This window comes from Tachypleus tridentatus, chromosome 9, assembly GCF_004210375.1.
Source record: "Tachypleus tridentatus isolate NWPU-2018 chromosome 9, ASM421037v1, whole genome shotgun sequence".
In the NCBI taxonomy this organism is placed as follows: domain Eukaryota; kingdom Metazoa; phylum Arthropoda; class Merostomata; order Xiphosura; family Limulidae; genus Tachypleus; species Tachypleus tridentatus.
The window spans coordinates 115565665-115583039 of NC_134833.1; the positions used below are offsets into that span (position 1 = coordinate 115565665).

At 33.3% G+C, this 17375-nt stretch overlaps 1 protein-coding gene across 11 annotated transcripts in view; it reads right to left on the reverse strand.

The window, feature by feature from the left end:
• LOC143226126 (spectrin beta chain-like) overlaps nucleotides 1–17375 on the reverse strand; it is an 82607-nt gene that overhangs the window by 17667 nt on the left and 47565 nt on the right. For all 11 annotated transcript variants that reach the window (XR_013014356.1, XR_013014355.1, XM_076456670.1 and 8 more), the window contains exons 30-39: nucleotides 17098–17284; nucleotides 16114–16314; nucleotides 15623–15831; nucleotides 8671–8875; nucleotides 5593–5856; nucleotides 5097–5207; nucleotides 4039–4283; nucleotides 3275–3413; nucleotides 2929–3013; nucleotides 842–933 (exon numbers count right to left, since the gene is read on the reverse strand). Coding sequence is in view for 9 of the 11 variants with exons in the window: in XM_076456670.1 (XP_076312785.1) it covers nucleotides 842–933; nucleotides 2929–3013; nucleotides 3275–3413; nucleotides 4039–4283; nucleotides 5097–5207; nucleotides 5593–5856; nucleotides 8671–8875; nucleotides 15623–15831; nucleotides 16114–16314; nucleotides 17098–17284 (1738 nt within the window). In the remaining 2 variants the exon portion in view is untranslated. The remainder of the gene's footprint in view (nucleotides 1–841; nucleotides 934–2928; nucleotides 3014–3274; nucleotides 3414–4038; nucleotides 4284–5096; nucleotides 5208–5592; nucleotides 5857–8670; nucleotides 8876–15622; nucleotides 15832–16113; nucleotides 16315–17097; nucleotides 17285–17375) is intronic.

Below are 17375 nucleotides of genomic sequence, written 5' to 3' on the forward strand. Positions count from 1 at the left end.
GATTTGATAGCATGATATTCTGCTAGCAAACACAAGTATCATGAAGAAAAAGCACCTCTTAAGCAATTATGGCCAAAAACGTTACTAACAGCAAGGGTACTTAACTGATAAAATAATGCATTTTAATCTTCATAAATCAGAATACGTTATAACCTATAGTCATTACCAATGCTAGGCTGAGTTTTAATCTCTACATACACAGCTTGCTCTGATGAGATATACTAAAACTTAGTTTTAATCAATAAACTATTGTACGTATGTGTGTTCTTTGAATAGAAGACTTAATATATTCAATGAAAATGGATTTGGTTTGACTGATTAGCAGTTTTGTAACTAAAAAGATAAGGATTTTTTAATTAACTGGGACAAATGTCAGACCTTTGCCTTGGGATCATTACCTTTGAATACAATTAACCTCTCATTTCTCAAAAAGGTAATTAAATTTGAATGCAAAATTATTGTAATTTAGGTTAATTAGTGTTGCAACTCCTAATAACTGGTCTTATGTTGCATCCATTTCAAAGTGGAGAACCAGTAAAACTTTAAGGCCTTCTTGGACAATGCAATAAATGAGAGTTCAACACAAAAATTCACAGTTAGACAAACAGAAAGAACATAAAAATACAATAAATTCAAGATAATTTATGGTACCAAAACTACACATCAAAAACTAACCAAGGAAACTAATTAATAAAATGTTACAATTGATGAATACACCACATGCACGATATAACCACATAAAACAGTTGTGATACAATCTTTACTCTATAGGGAATGATTTATAACTTCTGACATACATTTTGTTTTTGTTAATGTTTAAAGCTTTATGCAATCATCTTACCCCTAGCTCCTGACTCAGGAGGTAAGGCTCCTGTGCTATTAACCAAGTCTCTGCTACAGTTGCATCTCTTGCAAACTGGTACACTTCCAGAACTAAAACAATATTGAAAAATTAAATTTTGAAAATTTCTAAATAAAAGCATATTACGTAAAATTTCAAATCTAAGCTATACCATTATAAAAATATAAGAACTATTTAGCTACTCCTAAATTGTGCAATCTCTTATTTAATTATTTCCATACATTTGGTGCATTCTACCCCCCTTTAAACATTTCTGTGCAAGTCACGATGTTACATTGAAAATTTAATTAAACATCTTTACTATCAATGTATGAGAGTGAAATTAACATTGTATATGTTATGATACCAAAGTTTTAAGTCCTATATTTAAAAAAAAAACAAAGAACCTACTACTTAAAACTTTACATGTGTTGTCATCAGTAGCAGATTTAAGATTCTGTGGGCCTAGGAGCTAATAATTTTTTTTTATGAGCCCTGCATCCCATGTAACTTTATATAGAAAAGAACTATCAATGGGCGCTCATTAAGACCATAAGCACAGAGGCTGAGACCCCTCTTGCCCTTACCTAAATACACCACTGATTGTCATGTGACCCACAAGCTATAAAAATTCTCCACTTTGAGACTCTATATTCAATAATGATAGTAATTTAGATTTATTTCTAAACTACAAGATGCCTACTTAACCTTTTGATACATACATTTCAAAAGACCTCAAACAAATAAAACATTTTGCCAACTTTTGTCAGCTTTGTTTGAGCTTTATAGTCTATACAGAGGTTACATATGCATGTTTATCAATGATGATGAGAAACCCACTTGAAGTAAAAATTTATTCTCAAAACAACAGGTATGGGTATTAAAACTAATTGAAATAGAGAACAATGTTGTTTCAACCTTCTAATATCTTCTAATACTGTTGAACATTCAAGAATCTTGCCTACTTGGTATAAAAACTAGCTATGATAGTAATATAATATTGTTTGGTCATTACAGTCAATACACTACAAGCTTCAGAAGGTTTAATTGTGGCAAACACTTAATCAAAAAACTACAAATATTTGACTAGGAATATTTATAGATTTTGAAGATTACAAATTTCAGTGAATTAACTTCAGGTGTTAGTACTTCCAAGAGGACATTAAATGTCTTTGTTGATAAAAAGTCAGCTTAAAAGTGGCATGAGGCCAACCAATCTATCTAGCTTAAGCAAGGTGTAACAACTCAGAATTAATTTGCTTGTCATGGACCTAGGCCATCAATTAATAATTAAGTTCTAGAGCAGACGGAAGACTTTTGTATAGATTGTAAGTGTGCAAAAAGGTCATATATAAACTATCATCTATAATAACTGTTATTATAAATTGCATTATTTTTATGTTTGTATTTTAAAATATATTTGTGTTATACAAAGAAAAATTGTGTGCATCAATCTTGCTGACAAATATTATAGAATTAATAGTTAGACATTTAATTACCTCCTAAATTAAAATTTATGATTATTTGAAATAGTAATATAACAATAGATTAGAGACTCATATGAAACAAATTATAATACTTAATATATGAAAACTACAAGATCAAGAAAAGTAATTTTACACAACAACTATTAACAGTTTAAGTATAGCTAACTAGTACATATTGATAATAAAATATTAATCAAAATAGATCAGAAAAATACAGTTAAAATAATATCATTCTTTGTTATTATTTTTGTAAGATACAAGTTTTTAAAAAATCTTGAGGTTTTGCGAGGAACACTCGAGTTACCCAAGATTTTTCATAAATGTCTTTCTCCAGTCAATGTCATAAAATGCATCAGTCTGTAGAGAAAGGGTTAAATCAGGCTTAAGAATGGGTGTTGGCATTATCTATCACAAACTGATATAATTTTCTAAATTAGTTGTTTAATTAAACTCTTTAGTTGATTGTATGTTTAAGTTATTTTTAACTTCATTCTGCTGTTTATCAATAGGAAATGTAGAATGATAAGTCTTGTATTTTTGGTTGGTTTGTTTTTTTTTAACTAAATTCCTCTGAACAACAAAACATTAGTACAAACTCACTTAGTTGTAAGTGTTCCCATCGTTCTTCCCACCTTTCCATCATGGAGGTCTTTTGGTTTGTTAGGGTTAACAATTTTTCTTTAATCTACATAAAAGAAATTGCATCATTTTGTCAATAATGCTATGTACTATTACATAATATCTATACTTACACTTGCAAGAGATTGGTAAAATAAAAACATCGAAATTTAATTAGTTAGACAATTAACCAGACAGACATTTCAGACTTATATCTGATCATTTTACTGGTCATCAATGTGTATTTGATGTAGAGACCGATATGGTTCAGTCTCAGTGTAAAAATAAACACTTTTGTTTATTGTCCAACAATTCCATATGAGCTTACTTCAGCTGAAGCATAATGATTCCTAGAAAGAAGTTCCTTCCCCAAGTTGATGCAGACAGAAATATTATCTTCTCTTGCATCTATCTCTGCTTTCAGACTCTGGTGGTTGTTCATCAGCAGCTCCACACCAGACACATCTCTAGCATAACAAAAGTTAGAATTAATCATTAATAGTTGATACCAGAAACAACTCTAGCATGAAGAAATAACATTTAATCATCACTAATTCACACCTGATACCCCTCTGGCATAAAATAATTCTTCACCAACATCAACACAATATTGGTATTACAAAAGTAAAGAGTCTTAATGAAGACCTCAATACCAGATTCATCTTTAGTATAATAAAAATAATTATTCTCCAATAGCTCCACACCAGATGCATCTTGAGCATAACAGAAATGAAAATTATTAACCAAATGCTCCAAATAAAATACATATCTAACAAACACTAAACTTACAAATATTAATCAACAGCTTCACTTTGTGTATGCCTTACTAAAGATCAGAAGAACAATTTGAGGAACTTTAAACACAACTGAGGTATCACAAACATTACAGCAGTTTATTAGCATCCCCTCCCCCATATACATTCATACACACAAACAACTAATTCATTTTTCCCCAATATTCACAATCTAACTATCCAAACATCTAAAACAGTGAAATAATTCCTTTATATATATATATATATATATTTATTCTAAGAAACAATATGGATCATGTTCTTATTTATCCACTTCTAAAGATACAACCATACTTACCTTGGTTTTTCAGATGTATTCATTTGTCTGATGACATCATCCATCCACAACATAAGGTCTCGAACCATATTGAGAAATCTGAATAGATCTCCAGTATCAGCAAGTTTTACTCTTCTGTTTTCACACATGGACAACAACACAAGCCAGGCATTTACGACATCACCCTCCCTGCTTGTGATTTCCATAGCTTTGTCACCAGCATAAGCAGTTTGAAGATCTGCAGATTCATCTTTGATTTGTTGGACCTTTTAAAAATGACCATGTTTAAAAGTCAATAAACAAATTGTCATGTAGGTCTTTGTATTTTATCAACTGAAGATAAAAATATATTCAAGAAAATTATGATAACATTATTATCATAGTAAAATGTTTACTTTCTCAGAATATTTCACTGATGTAGATTTCCATATTAAGAAATTATAAAATATTTTCCAACTTTGTAATTCCATGACCTAATTACAATGTGTAGCTTTCTTTTAACTATAAAAGCTTATTTTCACAAGTTTATTTTGCTGCTGTCCAATACAGTTTTTCAAGCACTATATTTTATTGTGTTTAAGACAATCTGTAATGTCTAATTAACTAAGTACCCTATCTAACCTTTAAGCTAATTTGTTTCAATAGAGAGAAGCCCAATTAGCAAACTACCTTAAAGTAATCAGTTCTTGCAATTAGTCCAATTTTTTGACAATTTTTTAGAAGTTGTAGAAACATTCTAGCAACAACAGGAAGAAAGGAGACAGAGAAACAAGTATTTATTATAACCCAGCATCAACACATAATGTTCCCTGTTATGTACCTTAAGGTAAACCATATTTTATATGAGACAAATGTTTGAAACTATTCTGTTTCAAGAGAGTAATGACATTCAAGAAGTTCTAAGTTACTGAGTTTTAATATTTCACATAATGCTCTTGAAAAAGTGTATTGTACTTAGTGTAGAAAAAATTGGAGAAAAAACAAAGTTGAAAGTTAATACTGCATCAAATATTTCATTTTATCAGATAAAAGTTAGCTGAAAGGTCAAGAGAACTTTGGACATTATGCCTGCTACTTACAGCTATCTCTAGTGTCTGTAAATCATGTTCAAAACTGCCATGTTTTCGCTGGAGATGTGAAACACTAACAGCATCTCTACCAAGTTCATCAGAAAGGGCATTTTGTTTTTCCTTTAAAATGAATAAATAACTTATATACAACCAAAATTATCAATCTTTATAATAAAAAGTAATATATATATCTGTTACCAAAATTAGATAACACGGTACTACAAATATCTATAGAATAAGCACAAAATTCATAACCCATTTGCTGCTTGAAAATTCTATATATTTATCAATTAGATTTTTTAACCTCTTCTACTCCTCATACTTTGTAACATTTCAAAAGTTTTGCAGTTTTCTTTAAAGTATGTTAGTCACAAAAACATCATAAAAACAATTACTAAAAATTATACATTTTACTTTTCCCCCTATAAAGTACTTAAAATGTAGCTATTTTTAGCCTAAACAATTTATTAAACTATGTATAAGAGAGCACATAACAAGAACTGACCAGGATGCGAGCATATACATCTTTACAGTCATGGAAAAATCTGTGTAATCGCCAGGATGCAGCTAACATCTGTGTTCGAGTATCAATGAGTTCCAACAGGTCTGCCCAGGCTTCATTAAGTGTATCTTTCCATTCAGCAATGGTAGCACTGTCTGAATGACCAATGTTGATCAAATGGTCAGCATTCTCATTTGCATTTGTCACACGTTCTGTACCTATTACCTCAGTGTCTCGAGCAAACTCCTTGAATCTGTCACGTAACATCTAAATTTCAGAGTATACAGATTAGCACTGTTTTGAGACTGATATCAATAAAAATAGCCAGGAAGTAATTTATAACTATAATAATAAATACTGTTACAGCCATCATACTACAGCTCAAAGACTTTCATGACTGGTTTTTCTTTTAAGAATGCTAAATTTTTGTTGCAATTTTTCACTTATTCCTAGTTCAAAAATTACACAGTTTAAAATACGGCACAAAGAAAGCTTATAATAAGTCCATTCACAGGCTAAGGCCATTTCAATAAATTATAATGTATGTTGTTTGCATTCAAAGTAAAGAGGCCAGATAACAGCATGGATAAGAGAACCACAAATTCAGCTTGGCCACCATTTTAATTTTTCCTAAATATTCTAAAATGCCACAGATTGGTGACAATCTTAATATTATATTATGCTTGTTAATACTGAATGTTTTTAATTCTTTGTTACCAATTCAGTAAACAACTAACTGAATCAACCCGATAATATTAAGTCATTATGATAACACTGGTTACAACTTAAAACAACAGTGTCATGTAAGCAGTAAAGCTAAGGATTTGTGATGGTTCCAAGCTACTTTTCTTATTTTCAGGTTTTGATTAATAATCGATATAAACAGCTTTCTGACATCTTTATTTTGACTGTTAGCTACAAAAGTTATGGGTGATTGATAAGTTTCAATAATGCTTGAGGGGGAAGCTATATCTATAAATGTCAACTCTGGTTAAAAATCAATATTTAAAGTGCTTTGGAAAGATTTTTAATAGAAGATACTTACACGTTCAAATCTCAGTAAAATATAACTAGCTTAAACATATTTCATTTTCAAATTACATCCAGAGTTCTCTAATTACACTACGTAACACAATTTTTGCTTTTTCTTGTTCCTGGGTAGAAAGTGTTATTTCCCAATTGCTTATGCCTAAAATAAATTGAAAAGACCTATTCTTCTCTTCAAACTTTGCTTTTGTGACCTGGGTAATGAAATTTTCAAATTTACCCATTTTTGAGAATATTCCAGGTAGATTCAGTGCTGAGTAGCTGATAGAGAATTTTCTTGAACTTACATGAATTTTCAAAAACTTTCCAGAGTGTAGTAGAAGAGGAGGTAGATGTTGAAGATCCAGATTACAATTTCAGAGGTGCAGCTGGTGAGAGAAACTCATATTACCCCAATCAAAGATACCTCAATGACTTGATCAGAGATTTTGGTCTAACAAATTCAAATGCCAAGCTTCTGACATCTAGGCTCAAAGATTGGGATTTGTTAGATGAAAGTCAAAAGTCAGAGGAAATGTCACCAACATTTTTCAAGCTTCTTCACTTGTCAAGATGGGCTCTGTTTCTGCCTCAACGTATCTGGTCTGTGCAAGGCAACTGAAATTGGCTGTAACCTGAATGAGTGGTACCTCATCATTGATAGCTCATCCAGAACTCTCAAAGCTGTACTGCTCCATAACGAGAATAAGTACCCATCTCTCCACCTGGCTCATTCAGTGAACCTCAAAGAATACAACAGCATCAAGACCTTGCTAGAAGCCTTGAAGTACAATGAGTATGGCTGGGAGGTTATCAAAGACTTCAAAACAGTGGCATTCCTGATGGGTCTCCAAAGAGGCTTTACCAAGTTTCCCTGTTATCTTTGCCTTTAGGACAGCAAGGACACTGCAGCACACTACAACAGGAAGCACTAGCCACAACAGACCAAGTTCTCTGTGGGGAGGCACAACGTCGCATGTGAGTCACCAGTGGACCTCCAGAAGGTGTTGTTCCCACCATTGCACATAAAATTGACTCTTATGAAACAATTTGTCACAGCTCTTGATAATGAGTCTGCAGCCTTCAAGACTTCTTCCCTAAGCTGTCTGAGGCAAAGATCAAAGCTGGTGTCTTCATTAGATCACAAATAAAGAAGATCCCAGAGTGCACAGAATTCCCCTAGAAGCTCAGTACGAGGGAAAAAAAGCTTTGAGCAGCTTTGTTGCAGTAGTTCAGGGCTTCTTGGGCAATCACAAGGCCAAAAATTATGTGGAACTAGTTGAAGCTTTTGTGAAGAAGTACAGCAAAATGGGCTGCAAGATGTGTCTGAAAGTCCATATCCTTGAGATTCATCTTGATAAATTCAAGGTGTACATGGGAACATACTCAGAGGAGCTGAAGCAAGCCATTCCACCAAGATATACTGGACTTTGAATAATGAAAACATAATGAGAGATTATATTTGGAGGCTGATATGTGAAAGTGATTTACATTACAGTCACAAATCTTGAAAAACAACTTGCTTAACATTTTTGTTCATTTTTGTATAACTTCAGTATAAATACATGTAACTATTGATTCATATGTTGTTTTATTAGGACCTTATGTAAATGAAAATGTGCAAAGTTGCCCATTTTTACAGAGGAAATAGATTAATTTCTAAATTTCATTACCCAGGTCACAAAGGCATAGTTTGAAGGAAATAATGGCTATTTTCTGTGCTTTTACAACAAACAATTAAAAAAATAACATACTATCCAGGAACAAAATTTGTGTTACATTGTGTTATTAAAGCAATTTCCTTCCAGAGGTGGAAGTTTTACAAAAGTTAATGTTATACATATGACAATCAGCATCTATCAAAAACCTTTTTTTAACCAATAAGGTTATGGTACAACACAAGTCCATGTGACATATTGTGCACAGGCACTTCCCACCAACTAAATCATTTTATTTTAGTACTAGTAATGGCTGTTTACAATTTATCATATTATAACATTAATAACCAAGTATGAAGTATGGTATTTAGGTGCATAAGGATTAAGTTATACTTACTGTCACATGGTCATAGTCCTGGCCTAGTTCATGAGAGCCAGCCACTACTTCTCTTTCAGCTATCCACTGCATCAAATCATCCACTTCTCGATTAAGAGAGAAAAGTTTCAAGGCCTCATCAAGTTTGCCACGTCGTTCTAGAGCAAGATCTTTCAACCCTGCATAGAGTTTGTCTACCTGTGACTGTCGAACAGCTATAACATCACTAAAGGGGAAGGGAAAAAAAAACAAACTTCATATGTGTAAGTTATAACAACAAATCAGAAAACAAGGAGAACAAAAACACATTACTGATTAGTGATTTTATCCTGTTTAAGCTTTGTTTTTAAACGTATGAATTTTAAAGAATTAAAATAAATAACAATTAATAACTCAACCAAAACAACTTGAAAAGATAACTTTCAAACATAAAGCATCATAAACATTGAATATTTTTTAATCTTAAGAAGAATTTTTTAAAAAATTAATTTACCAATTTATAATGAAATAAAATCCGCTATATGACACTTATACACCAATACACCATGCTCATAAATCACTGAACCAAAGCAAGGTTTCATATACTTAGTGAGGTCGTGTTGTTACCCAATTTGATTAAAACCATTTTTCAAATTGTTGTTAGAATCAATATACAGTTATCTTACTTATAGCTCTTAAAAATTACATACAGCTGTTTCAAAAAAAACCCACTAATTTTTAAGCTTATGCTGAAGCAAAGCCACCTTAAAATTTGACAGCTTCAAAACCCAGATGAGAGCTTTTATAAAGAAAAATATCCTAAAATTACTTACTTCAACCACATTAACAAACAAGAAAGGAAACCAATAAAATAAAATAACCTTTACATAACATCCAGAAAATAAAATATAGTTTGCCTGATTATCTGAAAACACACAATCAACAAAGGTTTTTACATAATAAAAGTTCACACATTTGCAATCTGTACACAGGAGAAAAGTACTTAAAGAAATAAACTTTAAGAAATAATCACAGGTTTCACATCATAGTTTAATAATTTTGTTAGCTTAAGATGCATGGAAGTTTAAAACAAACAAAAATGAAATTGGATAGATTTAGTTTCATTGCATTACAAATTCCAAGATTTACATTTCCCTTACTACTTGAAGAAACAAAACATGTACAGAAGGTCATATATTTGAAATTCTGTTTTTAATCTGTTTTATTTCTAAATATGCTGACAATTTGGGGTGAGGATGAATTGCAGTTAAAGTAGGCAGTTTTATTACTTTATCTAAAGTAATGCTAACTCTTTCGTGGCAGGCTCGTGCAATTTGTGGAAATCAAGTCGGGAATTTCACTTATGAGGATACATTAAGAATTAAGATTTTTTTAAACATCACATGCTTCTTGGGGAAAAAAATTGATAATTTTACAGTTAGGTTTACTAAAAATGTTAATTTTTCTGTTGCAGTTATTTGCATCCAAACTATTAACAAATTGACTACAAAGTTATTTTCATCTTAAATTTACAAATACTTTTCTTCATCTTATAATTTCATTTAAGTAATCTCTGGAACATTTTGAAAGGATAACCAAAGTTTAAGGTAAGCTTTTATCTTTACTCCACCATATTACTAAATATTACAATGTAAAATTCAATGAAAATTAATATCTACTACAATGAAATGTATTTCCAATAATATTCATTCCTCTGACAATATAGCTATTTCTTCATTTCCAGAGTTTGAAAACACTTGCTCCAGTCTTTTATAGCCCATCTGAATGCTTTAGGAAAAATTTTAATGAGCAAAATTCTCCATCAGCTTCAATTCTACTTCTACAGATAGTCAATTTTTCAAGGCATAAACCAACTTTTAATGGGGAGGTAGGGTGATGAGAGAGCATCAGAAGTATTACTGGAAATGCATTTTCAGTTTAGGAAAATATTAACTTCCAAAACATATTTATACTTACCATCCATTGATAATATAGTTAGAATCCCACAATGAGGAGGTGAAAGGGCTGGTGAAGGCAAATTCCATACAAAAGAAATCTGCATAGAACAGAAGTGTACTAATATAAAAATGGTAGAGTACGAGAAACACAATGCATCCAGAAGAGGTACGCTCTTCACCTGGAAACTCAGTTCTTATAATCAAATGTGGAATAAAATAAATAATATTCAGCACTGGCCAGCTTCAACAAAAAAGCCAAGTTTCCATAACTCAGGGGTGGAATTAAAGGGGTCGTGGTATCTGTGCCTAGGAATACTGAACATCAGTGTTATATACACTTTTGACTGAATCCCAACCTGTAGCCATTGAGTGATGAGTTTCACATCACCAGAATCATGAGGAGAAAGTAAGCAACAAATTTTCTTCTCCACCTGAGGAAGCCCAAAAGGCAACACCCCAGGCTTAGAAGTACAGGATTATATATTTGCATACTCAACCAAAGGAACAGAACTCATCCAATCTGGAATTATGAACATTCATCCTCACTCCCAACAAAATGGACAAGAAGTATTCCATTTACCCTTGGAATTATGGAGAGGATGTGGCATCTGTATTCAACCCAGAACCAATAATGGGACCACTCTGTGTTCGGAATTATAAGGAGATAGCAGACCTCCTTCAATGAACCATACATGAGACTGATCAACAAAAAGGGCCATGCACTCCCCAACCAGATAGCTTTGTGTCAAATCTGAACCAAAATTACTAGTAGCCTCTTGTTGAGGCAGATGTCATTACTATTGATATTTGGGAGAAACATAAGGACATGAATAGAAAGCCCCTCCCAACTTCACATACAAGCCCTCTGGAGGAAAAACATCTGTCTGCTACCCTAGCAACTGGAAACTGGGAATGGTAAGGACTACCAAGCTCCATTGTGGACTCCCGAGGAAAAGTGCGCTGGAAAATAAGCTAGAAGGGAACCAAATTCCCTACATTTTTCAAAGCAAACCAATTCTGATTTATTCAACCTGAAGATCAGCAGGATCTCCTTTAGCTTTTACTTATGATAGCCTATAAATGGCAGTCCACAATAAAGTGATACCATCTGGTAGACAAATAAATGTTGGATGGAACACCCCAATTTGACAAAGCCTCTTGCAACTTGTAGTAATTACAGTGATAGTGGTTGCTAGTGCAGAACTAAAAAGAGAAAGCACACCTGCTTGAGCAACACTCCCCAAAAAGTGGGATCCAGTGAAAAATAGAGACCCTGGAAATAAAAAGAGTATATGATTAAGGAAAATACTCTACTCTGGTTAAAGTTTAACAGATGTGGTTAAAATAGTTATAGAAGATAGATGAAAACTCTCAGGAAACAGACAGATTATGTAAGTAATGACACAGGGAATCACTAGGATAGTCCACATACCAGCCTGCACAATGTCTTCTAGAGGGCAATTCAATTGGTCAGCTAATGACAGAGATATGATGAATATGGTGAGATGCAACATGCAGAAGACTCCTTTCATGTAATGATAATCCATTGTAAGTTATGTGAATCAATCTGTGAAATCACATTGTTAGGTAATAGGAGATAAGCACAGAAAATAGAAGGATACCAATGAATTAACAACTGAAAAAGGCCCTAAAAAAACATAATAAATGACCATGATTGTAACAGTCATAAAGAAGTGACACAGCTGATAGAACTGGGGATTCAAAAACTTCTGATATTTAAAATATTTACAAATGAGAGATAAGAATGCCTTATATAAAGCCACTGTAAACAAAGCAAGACTTTTCTCAAATACAACAGTCAGAAATTGGGATATGGTAGATAACTTCTGGATAGAGAAGGTTTAAATTCCTTTTAATACTCTACTAACAATAAATATTCCATTTGTGGTTGGCCCAAATTTAGTTAAATACGAAGAAACATTAGAAGTTAAACCTTTATAATCGGGCAAAGCACCACATAACTTCCAAAGCATGAAAAATGAGTTTCCAAACACTGAGGTGGAGAATTTCTGATTGAAGATGTCTCAGAGATTATCAATATGGAAGAGGAAGACATTCCAGCAGATATGGAAGTGAACACCCTCTTGAGCTGGTGAATACGATGCAACCAAAAGAACTCAACAAGTGCAGAATAAGTTATAGTCAGAACTTTAGGAAAGGCACACAGATGTAAAAAACTGTCCTGTCCTGACCAAGAGCATCTGCTGCCAATGCTTGAGAATGAAGTATCAGAGATCAAAACAACTGCAGCTGAGAATTCCAATGAGCTGTAAAGGAATTGTTCGTTGAGAGAAAATACACTGAAAAAACATAGCAATGTAGCATTCATTCTGTCAGAAGAATCTGGCTGGATCAAGAAAAGTGATATGCAATTAAGTTCATCCATCCTGGAATATGACATACTAAAAGACTAATACAATTGGAATGATCCCAGCACAGAGGGTCCAAGGTATGAAAACAAAGGTCTTGAGAATGTGTCTTCCCTTGACGAAAAGTTTGAGATACCACTGTAAAATTGTCAGAATATATCACAACCATCTTTCCTTTTAAAATAGAAAGAACTTGAACCATTGCCTGGTGTACTGCAAGAAGTTTGAAAACACTGATATGGAAGATAATTATTTTCACCCCAATACCCTGGACCTTCAGAAATTGAAGATAAGCTCCCCATCCCTGAAGATGTGTCTGTGAACAGCTGGCTTTCAGGATAAGGTTGTGGAATGTACCCTAACAGTAGTATCATTCCAATCCAACTGCCATTTACAATGAACGATATTGTTCTTGAGTAGCAAGGCAAAATGATCAAAAGGTTCGGAACGTATGGTCCACTGAATGTGCAGTGATCACTGAAAAGATCTCATAGGTGAGTGTCCCAAAAGAATGACAGGCTCTAGGGTTGGCCACATCCCCAAAAGAGAGAGAACCATCCATGCAATAGGACAAGGAGACAGAAGAAAAAGCCTGACAGGGGGTTGGTTGTGCATGACTTAAGTTGGTACTGACAAACACATCCAAACTGACAAGATACAACATAGGTAACAAAACAGATTTCTCCAGTCTGATAAGAAATCTCACTTTTTGGCCTCCAAAAGGAGAATCTGAAAGTATTGTTCTGCTAACTCATGACATGGAACCAGAAGAAGCCAATCATTCATACAAGGAATGCAGGTGATGAGAAAAGGTTTGAACAACTCTGCAAAAGACATAAGATGCTGATGCAAGACCAATACACTGAGCCCAGAACTGCAGCACCTACTATGTGCACAGACTTAAAAAAAAACCAGGAAGATTCAGCTATAGGAATATAGAGATAAGCATCTATAACAAACGTGGTCATTCAGAGTCCTGGTGCAAAGTAACATTATAGGTTAACAAAAGATACCACTGTAAAGTGAGGAGGTTCTAAAAACTGGCTGAGCAAAGATAGATTTATGTTTGAATAATCAGTCTGTCTTCTAGTGTACAACAAACAAATAGAAAAAAGTAGAACTGACCCTCTCTACTACCTTTTTGACTAACTACTCTCTTATGGCTCAGGAACAAAAAGTCCCACTTGCCAGGGTATCCTCTGTTGGATGTTGAAAAGGCAACAGGTTGAGCAGACAACAGAGAAGGTGATGTGAATTGAATGACTAACCTTGAAGCCAGAACAAGAAGTACCCATGGATCCCTGGTGAAAGAACTCCAGACATATGATGTAATTGTATTCCCACTAATCCCCTGTAATAGTTGCTGATGCCATTATCATTAGTCTACCTGAGCCAAAGATCCTCAAGAATAGAAATGGAATCTATTATGGGAACTAATAGGCCTGGGAACCGAAAGAGGGGACTGGGACAAACAGTGGGCCAATACTCCCAAATCAAAGTTAGAAAAGCTAGAAGTTAATGACAATAAAGAATGTAAACTGGCTGTATCAATTTGGGATTCTAATATCTCTCAAACTCCAGGAAATAATATGGGGTGAAGAAAAGGAGCTTCCCATAACTTCTTGAGTGCAGAAGCCTGTAAGTAAACACTTTCTAACAAAATATCTCTACCAAATAAATCCCAACAATAAACAAAAAGACAAACTTCAGATAGTTTTACAAAGGTAGGCATCACCAAAATACCAAACTCATTGTCAAATTGCTGATACGTTTATAGGCTTCAGACAAAAGATGGATTGGAGATAAATACCTCAAGACAGTCATGAGACTAAGGAAACCAATAAAACTGATCTGTTTACAGTTATCACATATTACAATCTAGAATCCTAGAAGTCCAAAAGAAAGAACAGAGTCAAATGCAACAGAAGGATATCACTAAAGCTCACAAACTCAAGTAACTAACAAAGAAAAGTGGCTAATTAAATTCTCCTCTGTTGAAGATGACCTAGTAAAGGAAGGAGCCAGAAAAAAGCAAGTCTAAGTTCTTGCCAGTCATTCCTGGGTCATTTGCAAAAGCACTTTAAAATCCCATGGAGATATATCATTGGTTCACATTTCCATCTCATAAATAAATGCTATCCAATATGTCATTTGACAAATGAAAGTTTCTATCAATTATATAATTATATTTAAGAGAGAACTATTAACATATCCTAAAAAGAGGATGTGGCAAGAGGGGTCTGATTTTCTATTGACAGCTCTGTAACCACACAAAATTGAAGGCTACAAAATTTATAGTTCATCCAAGCATTGAAAATTCTCTCGCCAGTAATTTATGTTTAGTTTCTTACTCTTTAAAGGGATGGTGGAAAAAATAAAAGGAAAAAAACAAAGGTACCTAGAGAAAATATTTCACGAGTTATACTCAGGGAAATTTAGGATTTTTAAAAATATTTTCCTTGTAGAATTAAGAACTTAAAACTTGAATACTATTAAAATGTGGATCATTAGCTACAATTTTATGCCATATTAATTAGTATAACAGACAAAAAAGTTCAATAAAATTTTCAAAGTAATACAATAAAATATTTTTTCTTGTGTAGTAAAGGTTAACCAGGTAAAAAGGGTTAACATTTAAATACGTACCTCTCAGGATGGCCTTCTGCAATTAGTTCTTTAGCAGTTTCACCAAGCTGTCGAACAGTTTCAGCATAATCTTCTACCTCATTCTCCAGAGACTGATGTTTCTTCATAAGATTCTGTGCACTAAATTCATCTTTACCACGGTCTTCTACCATCATATATAATTCCTGTTCACTCATCCATGCTTCAGCCTCAGAGGCATCAAAGTAGTACTGTTACAGTAAAAAATCTGCATTGAGCTTTTATAAACTGGTACATAAATAACTGCTATTAAATCAGTTAAAGCACAACAGTGAAAAAGTGTTACTGTGACAACCAGAAAGTTTTATTAAAACTGAAGAAAAAAAACGTTACAACAATGGTAACAAATAAAAATTTCAAATCATTAATCACAAAATAGGAAGTTAATCGATTATCCTCTTATAAAAAGTTAATACTTTGTTCTATCTTCCTCTACAAAAACTAAATGTAAAAGATTAAACACACACTCATACCTGGTGTGCTTTTTCAGACTCATCCAATTTTTTCTTTCTGTTGTCAGTGGCATTCTTGAGTTCTTCCCACAGAGTCAATAGTTCTTCAATAAGTTTCTTAAATTCTTCAGAATCTTCATGACCCTCGTTTATAAGTTTATCTCCATTGTCACATATGTTCATTATTCGTGGCTCATGATTGTCAATTTCTGTGCGGAGAGACTGTGAAAAGATGTTGAAAATAAAACATTTAAATGCACACATCAAAAAATATATTGGTATGATTAATTAATCAATTTTAATGGAAAAAATAAAATCTGAATAATCTTCATTAAACAAAAAATCACTAACACTACTTCAGCTCATAGTTTATCACAAGCACTTTTGGTAATTTAAATTTTTTGAATCCCTTCATGGGAAATTACAAATAAAAAAGGCTAAAAAAAATTAATAGCTTACAAATAACCTTATTTTTGAAATTAAAATAATAACCACAAAAATTGTTTTGTTTCCAAATTATCTAAATTCAGCAAGTTCAAGTCAAACAGGTGCTGTCCAACTGAATTTAATACCCATGAAGCAATATGAAAATTTAATATATTACTAAGTTTAATTTACATCATCTTCACTTAATACTCTTAAGTTTGTATGAGCCAGTGTTTTATTTGTTTTGGAATTTCGCACAAAGCTACTCGAGGGCTATCTGTGCTAGCCGTCCCTAATTTAGCAGTGTAAGACTAGAGGGAAGGCAGCTAGTCATCACCACCCACCGCCAACTTTGGGCTACTCTTTTACCAACAAATAGTGGGATTGACCGTCACATTATACACCCCCACGGCTGAGAGGGCAAGCATGTTTAGCGCGATGCGGGCGCGAACCCGCGACCCTCGAATTACGAGTCGCACGCCTTATGCGCTTGGCCATGCCAGGCCTCCAGTGTTTTATAATAACCAAGTTTTCAAGATACCTTTGTCACTATAGAATTCAAAAGAATTATTTGCCTACCTGATGTTTCTTTTTGAGCATCAGTACACCAAACAAACTATTTCCATAATCAGGGGAAGTAGCTAAAGGCATCTTTTCTTGAATCCACAATTTCTCATCTTCCACATCCCTACGGAACTGGTAGGCTTCTTTCTTCTTAAGGAGTTGTTCTTTCCTATCAAGCAATGGTGCTTGAAGTTTCTGGAATCTAAAAATACCAGAAATATTTTTATTTCATCTATATGTATAATAAAATATAACTGAAGGTCGAACAACTCATTGTTGCTATTCATTTAAAT